The sequence below is a fragment of the Squalius cephalus genome (genome assembly GCF_949319135.1).
Source record: "Squalius cephalus genome assembly, chromosome: 6".
NCBI lineage: Eukaryota > Metazoa > Chordata > Actinopteri > Cypriniformes > Leuciscidae > Squalius > Squalius cephalus.
The window spans coordinates 39,197,297-39,204,260 of record NC_137127.1 but is presented as its reverse complement, the minus strand read 5'-3'; the positions used below and the strand labels follow the sequence as shown (position 1 = coordinate 39,204,260).

Genomic DNA, 6,964 nt, shown 5'->3' with positions numbered 1-6,964 from the left:
GACATGAAGCCTTTCAAGTGACTGCTTTGAAATGCTCTTTATAGGCAACAATTCACAATAACAGTATAGGGTTCAGGAAGAAATTTGAAGAAATTCTTGATGAAAAACTACAATACCCATAATCCAGAAGAGCAATTCACCAATCAGAGTACACACTGTTGAACTGTAGTTCTCGATTTTAATCATCATTAAAAAAAAACTATACACATCCTTTCAACTTTTAAACTTTTGTTTTGCTTTCTGTTTTTTAGGAACTTTTAGTTTAAAATTGACTGTGACTGTCACAAGAAATTTTTTTTTACCTTTACGAGTCGAAAGACAAGGCTGATAACTCTTAATGAGGTAGGACACTGCATTTTCATCCTCAAAAACAAAATGTTGTGGTACATTTCTTGGGCTTTTCACACTGTTTAACCTCAAATTATTGTCTCTTTAAACCCCATCTTGCCGGGGTTTTTTTTTTTGTTGTTGTTTTTTAAAGGTACAGCACCCTCTTACTCAGACCAAAATCTTTTTAATGTACCTGAGGATGTAATTACAACTTCCCAACTCAAAAAATCCCCAAAAGGGATTGAACATAACATAAATCCCTCATTTTGGTGCCATTGCAAAGAAACACTGCTTGCCTTATTAAATATTTACATGCTACAGTCACAGTAACTTTTATGCACTGTATTTCTTTTCATTTGGGTGGGAAATCTAAATGTCAAACAGTGTCGGAAATTGTGTGGTGGATGAAATCACGGAACATCGAAGCACTAAGGATGCACAAAAGTGAGACAAGCTTGTTATTCAAACACACACACACACACACACTGAACAGAATTCTAAACGCAACACTTTTGTTTTTGACCCCATTTTTCAAGAGATGAACTCAAAGATCTAAGACTTTTTCTATGTACACAAAAGGCCTATTTCTCTCAAATATTGTTCACAAATCTGACTAAATCTGTGTTAGTGAGCTCTTCTCCTTTGCCGAGATAATCCATCCACCTCACAGGTGTGGCATATCAAATATCAAGTTGCTTCTTAGACAGCATGATTATTGCACAGGTGTGCCTTAGGCTGGCTACAATAAAAGCCAGACTAAGGCTTTTGGCTTTTGCACCTGACAGGGCCTGTGACATTATTGTTGCATGTGCCATACTCCACAACACTGCCACCATCAGAAAGAGGACCCCTGTGGTGGAGGTGCAGCCTGATGATGACCTCCAGCCAGTGCACTTGGACCAACCTAGTGGCAGAGCTGCACGGGACAGAATTGTGGAACACCATTATTGATTTTTTTTTTTTTTTTACAAAAAAACAAACAAAAACCTTCATTAAATTAATAAAAGAAAAGACAATATGCTTAGTTCCTTGATTTTTTTCAATTATTCTTTGTCAAGAAAAGCCAGTGATAGTCATCTTTTGCCTGCAATAAGAGATATTGTTATGCAAGGTCAGCACTCTGTGTGAAATAGTGTATTAGCACTTACTCTGAAGTTCCTTTTGAAGCAACTCAATCTCTAGAGCCAGTTTTTTCTTTAAGGTGTCAAGTTCTATTTCTCCCCTTAATTTATGTTTTTTCAGGTCAAAATACTCAATTTTCTGTTGCAGACTCCGTCAATAGGGTACAGATAAATTAAGAATAAAAAAAATAAATAAAATTGTCAACACAAGCCTCATGCAACAAAAATAAAAAGGAAAAGTACTACACTGCCCACCTCTGTATCACTTTGTGCTGTAGGCCTTTCCTCCTGCAACTCATATTGCAGTCAGAAATAATATGTACACAACTATAAATGAAGTAAAGTTATTTATGCACTTACAAGTACTTCCTCCAAAGGACAGTAATCTGAGAGGGTTTTTTTCACTGTCCTGTGTAATGGAAACAAATGGGTATTACAAAGTGTTGCACTTTCTTCCCTTTTGATGTAAAATTAGAAAAAGTCCACTTACTGCACATATTTCAGCCACCATTTTCTTGGGAACAGTTAAAAGTGTTGGTATTGTGTAAAACTGCACAAAAGAGGAAAACACAATGGCATTACATACTACACTAGGAAAAAATGTGATCAATAACTCATGGCAAAATATTTTTACATTAAGTTCAGCAGTTTTCACCTTCACAAGTCAAAGCAATTGATCACTACTCAATATTTAACAGTTGAAATGACTGTACCAGCCATTTGGATTATAGTCCAACTTAATTTAATGCAGCAACTAATTATTTTACAGTGTAGCAAGAGAATTTAAAACTCATTTACCAGTAATGAAGGTGTTGCTGGTACTGTTCTTGGCTTTTGGTCTAAGGAAGATCTGCCCCCAGGGATGCCCAGGGATGTTAAATGTGAATGGGTCGGTTCACATTTAACCCAAGGGCCAGGACCACCTGTTTTTTTCTGCTCAGACTTTTTCTTGGTTGCTGTTATAAACAGACAAACACATCTTTTTTTTTTTTTTTTTTTTTGTAAACGAGACTAAGAACAGTATAAGTAGAAAAGATTACCATTTTGAAGAATATTCTTGTACTTCACTTTTACTTGTTCCCATGTTCTAGTGGGTCCTGAGGTGGCTCTGACATTAAGCAATTATGAAATTATTAAAATACAAGAATATATACTGTAATAAGTGATAGAACCATAACATGGTGAGCACTTACGCATTTAATTTGTCTGCTACTTTTTGCCAGCCCACTCTCCTGGCTTTTGCACACTTTGAGGTGTTCCCTGGCGTTTTAATTAAGCTTTAAAATTCAGCATAACCTTCAAGCAATAACTCTTGCTCTGCTGCGGAGAAAAACTGAGCGCGCTCTTTGGCCATGGTGAGTAGCCAATAGCAGCGTTGCTGATCAATGTTTCTACTATCGATACATATCCCCTTTTAAACCAGCGAATGAACACGCAATTATCTCAGATAACTCAATCCAGCTATACTAATCATATCCGGCAGGTGTGTCCGAAGAACCTAAATAGCCACATCATGATTAGGCCGATGATATCATCTTGGATGTCTCATTTGATCTCGGATGTTTTAAGCAACGTACGAAGAACAGACCCCTGTTCTGCTGTCCTGTGTTTGATTACCATTAAACCTTGTTTTCGAAATATATCCTTGTCATCCTTCCTGCAACCACCCGTGACATTTATGAAGATTAGATAACTTAAAAGGAATTTTACAGATATCAAGACCACATCTCAACACAAATTCAAGGCCACCAATATTATTTTATTTTATTATTGGGAATATGGTACCATATCAAGTGTGATTTTATTAAACACTCTTTCAGCCATTTTATTTTGAATGAAGAGATTCAAAATCAATGGCTCTCAAGCCTCCATGTTCATATTCTTTAACCATATGGACCCATAGACTGAAAAAAAAGATGGACGACGCCCCTTCACTCTCTTCCATTGGTGAAAAGTGAAGCTGCCAAAGTCCTAACATGGCGCTGACATCTTGCGCGGATTTGGGACCTGCATCTGCGTAGTAGTGAGCAGGAAGTAAAGCCGCGATATCAAGGTCGCGCACTCACTCCCACATACAAAATTTACTGTGTGAAATAAACAGTTATGGACATGTAGAAATTAAAGTAGAAGCTCCAATCTCCTCCCGAAAATCCCCCCAAAAATTCCGTTGGTGCCTCAGTGACTAAATCGTTTAGAGAAGCTGTCAATCACAGCTGTCAATCACGACATCACATTCCCGTTTTTATTGCATCAAATAACTAACTAAGACCAAACTTATTTAAAAAAAACGAACACTTAAACTTAAATCAGTGCGATAAAAACTACCTAAAATGACAGAAAACATCTTTGAAAAAAAATGTATTTGAAGTGTAATTTGATTGTTTAGTTTCCATCATTTGATTGTACCATTCCACCATTAGACTTCATGGGGAGGCGGGCTTTATGGGGATTTTTTTTTTACTGGGACCAGCCACCGGGGAGCAATCGAGGCACTTAGGCTTCACTTTTCAGCACTTGTGCGGCACGCTTGTATGGACCATATGGTCTCGAGATAACTTAATCATACTTTCTATTTTAGAGTCCAGATTTGAATATTCAACATCTTTGGTAATCATAACCCCTCGGTACTTAACCTCGTTTTTCACTGGAATGCCCTCTTCTAAATCACAATTATGGATAGCCATTAATTCTTTTGAAACTTTAGGGTTAGACCTGATGCCTTTGAAAAGATATATATTTTACTAATAACTAAGCACGTCTTTATTTTTAAGGAATATGAGAGTGTCGTCTGCAAATTGGCTAGTTAAGGTCCTATGAATGTCTATGACTAGCTACTCAATTTTTTATGAATAGAGACATTAATTCGACTGCAAGATTAAAAAGTAATGGTGAAATAGGGCATCCCTGTCAGATTCCTCGTTTAATTTGAATTCTGGGTGAATAACCTAAGTTACGGGCAGAGATGGGCAGTATTTCAGATACATGTATTTAAAATACAAAATACTATTTTGTATTTTGTATTTTAAAGCCTTTGGAAAAAATCAAATATTTGCATTTAAATACATTTGAGATGATTATTTTTGTATTTTTGTACAAAAATGTTTTTGTATTTTGCTGAGCTAGTGAATGTCTGAACTAGTTGATGCACAAAATCAATACCCAGATAAGGAGGTTGACTGGCAAAAAGTATTTTATGTATTTTGAAAATAGCTTGTCAAGCTTTTTTTTATCTAATCAATTTTTTTTTTTTTAATCTGTGCTCTGGTTATAAAAAGTAATCTGCTGTGCCATCGAGTCTGGATGAGCAGAATGCTGCCATGGACGCTCGGGGTGCAGTTATTGCACTTTTTAAAAATCTGATCTGTGCAGATTTAAAAATCTAATCTGAGCACATTTTTTTGCAGTATTTTGGCTGCCTGCTTGTATATCCAGTTATTGTTTTCCCTTCAATATTTGTAGCTGTATTGTGCACAAGTTCCTCATTGAGGATTGCCAGCTGCTTCAGGAAGTCTATGTCGGGCTTGATGTATCTTACCTGTATGAGATAATCAATGGCATCCTCCACTATCATGTGATGGTGGATCATGAGGTATGCCAGAAAAAGACTAGCGCCGTAGCTGACACCCTCAGTGCAGTGAATGAACACCTTATCTGCGGAAATAAAAACAGAAAGACAGTCAGAAAAAGTCCCAAACAGTTTGTCACTCCAGAACACTTGATAAAAGATCTTACTTTGTGGGGTTTTCTTGGCCTTGGATGAATTTGGCAGCTGACAAGAAGTTATCCTGGGAATGATGGCTTGACAGGGGAGTTTTATATAAAAAAAAATAAAACAATAAAAATATTACACTTATACCCAAGCCTAACAAAGATAAATTGTTCTTAGAAATGTGGAGACCAATTAGTTTGTTAAATAATGATACTAAAATATTTTCTTTCATTTTTGCAAAAAGACTTAAGAAAAATCTAAATACAATAATTGATGAAGAGCAGTCAGTTTTTTTGAAAGGCCATTATATTGGAAATAATATTAGACTAATTTTAGATTTAATTGATTATCCCAGATTATTCTTTTATATTATTTATTGATTTCTACAAAGCGTTTGACACTATTGAACATTTGTTTATGTTCAGAGTTATTGATTTCTTTGGTTTTGGTAATTTTTTTTCAAAAAGCAATTTGTACGCTTTATAATGGTTAGAATAGTTCAGTCCAAATATCTCAGGTACCTGTCAGAGATTTGATATGGGCCGTGGGATAAGACAAGGGTGTCCTATATCATCTTTTCTCTTCACATTGGTTACTCAGATCATGGCTGCTCATATCAAAAAAGCAAGTTTTCAAGGAATTTCAGTTTGGAAAAGAGATTAAACTTAGCCAATTAGAGGATGATACTACAATTTTTGTCAAAAACAGTGACAAATTGGATGAAGTTATTAAATGTATTGGAACATTTTCTGCAATCTCTGGATTAAAGATGAATAAAAATATGTCCACTTTATTCTCTCTTAAAGATTGTGGTGTGTTAAGATTTGAATCAAAGAAGCCGGTTAAATTTTGAGCCTATTACTGAGAAAATTAAAAACAGATTCAATGGCCCTCATTTATCAAAAGTGCGTACACCAAATTTCCAGCATACACCTGGCGTACACCCAAAACCACGGTGACTTTGAGATTTATCAATATGGACGTTGGCGTACGGCACGCTCAAATCCTACGCCAGCTCAGGAGGTGGTGTACGCACGTTTTGAGTGCGGGAATGCGCAGAAAAACAATTCCTAACACCACAAAACGCACTGACAAACTAAAAGATATAATATATTATGACCCACTGTAAAAACAACAACAACATAGTAATTATAAACTTAAGTGTTTATTTTTGTGCAACATGGACTTCAATGTTTAATTTGTGTGAATTTACCAAAGCATTTGATTTGTAGGCATATGTATTCCTTATGTTGCGAGCCTGTGCGCTTTACCTGTGCGCTTTACCTGAAGTTTCAAGCCTTGTTTATATTTTCGCCTGGCTCCGCAGCGCGAGTCTCCGCAGACTGCGCGTGCACCTCCCCAAACGGACGAGGCGTTTATACTCGACGCGCTCGCCGTTACTATTCTTTGAAACGATGGTTAGGCCAGGGTTAGGCCCGGCAGATGTGCACGGACTGGGTTTAGTAATGAAAGGCTTTCAATGACCAAAAAAATAATTCAGACTGACAAAATAATAAAAATGTCATTCTTCTTATTTTAAATAATAATAATAATACAAATAATAATAATAACGACATTCTTCTTCTAAATAACAATAAGCGTCATTAATAATAAAAATCTAGAAATCAATTTTGTTTCTTTCCACTTCCCTGGTTTCGCTTTCTCTTTCTCAAAGAAGTTTCTCTTCTTTGCCGTCTTCCGTGTGTCCATGGCGTAAAATGAGGGCGTGGGGGGAGCGGAGACTTGAATATATAGGGGCGTGTTATTCTAATGACGATCGATTTCAGCCGCGGCATTTATCAAG

At 36.3% G+C, this 6,964-nt stretch overlaps 1 protein-coding gene across 1 annotated transcript; it reads right to left on the bottom strand.

The window, feature by feature from the left end:
• Window positions 1–477: 477 nt before the first annotated feature.
• LOC307160816 (uncharacterized protein) lies at window positions 478–5,250 on the bottom strand. Its single transcript, XM_079875076.1, has 7 exons — window positions 5,184–5,250; window positions 4,987–5,102; window positions 2,492–2,559; window positions 2,250–2,407; window positions 1,942–2,001; window positions 1,812–1,860; window positions 478–1,246 (listed from the first exon to the last, which is right to left on the bottom strand). Exons 2-7 carry the CDS (start codon window positions 5,007–5,009, stop codon window positions 1,011–1,013), a joined length of 594 nt encoding a protein of 197 aa, XP_079731202.1. The 5' UTR covers window positions 5,010–5,102; window positions 5,184–5,250; the 3' UTR covers window positions 478–1,010.
• Window positions 5,251–6,964: the final 1,714 nt, after the last annotated feature.

Excerpts from the sequence above, each read along its gene's own strand:
- LOC307160816 (XM_079875076.1), bottom strand. The coding sequence starts at position 5,009 with ATGCCATTGATTATCTCATACAG. Across the intron at positions 2,560-4,986 it reads CCATTGATTATCTCATACAG|AGCCACCTCAGGACCCACTA; the intron begins GTAAGATACATC and ends GCTTAATGTCAG. Across the intron at positions 2,408-2,491 it reads CAAGAATATTCTTCAAAATG|CAACCAAGAAAAAGTCTGAG; the intron begins GTAATCTTTTCT and ends TGTTTATAACAG.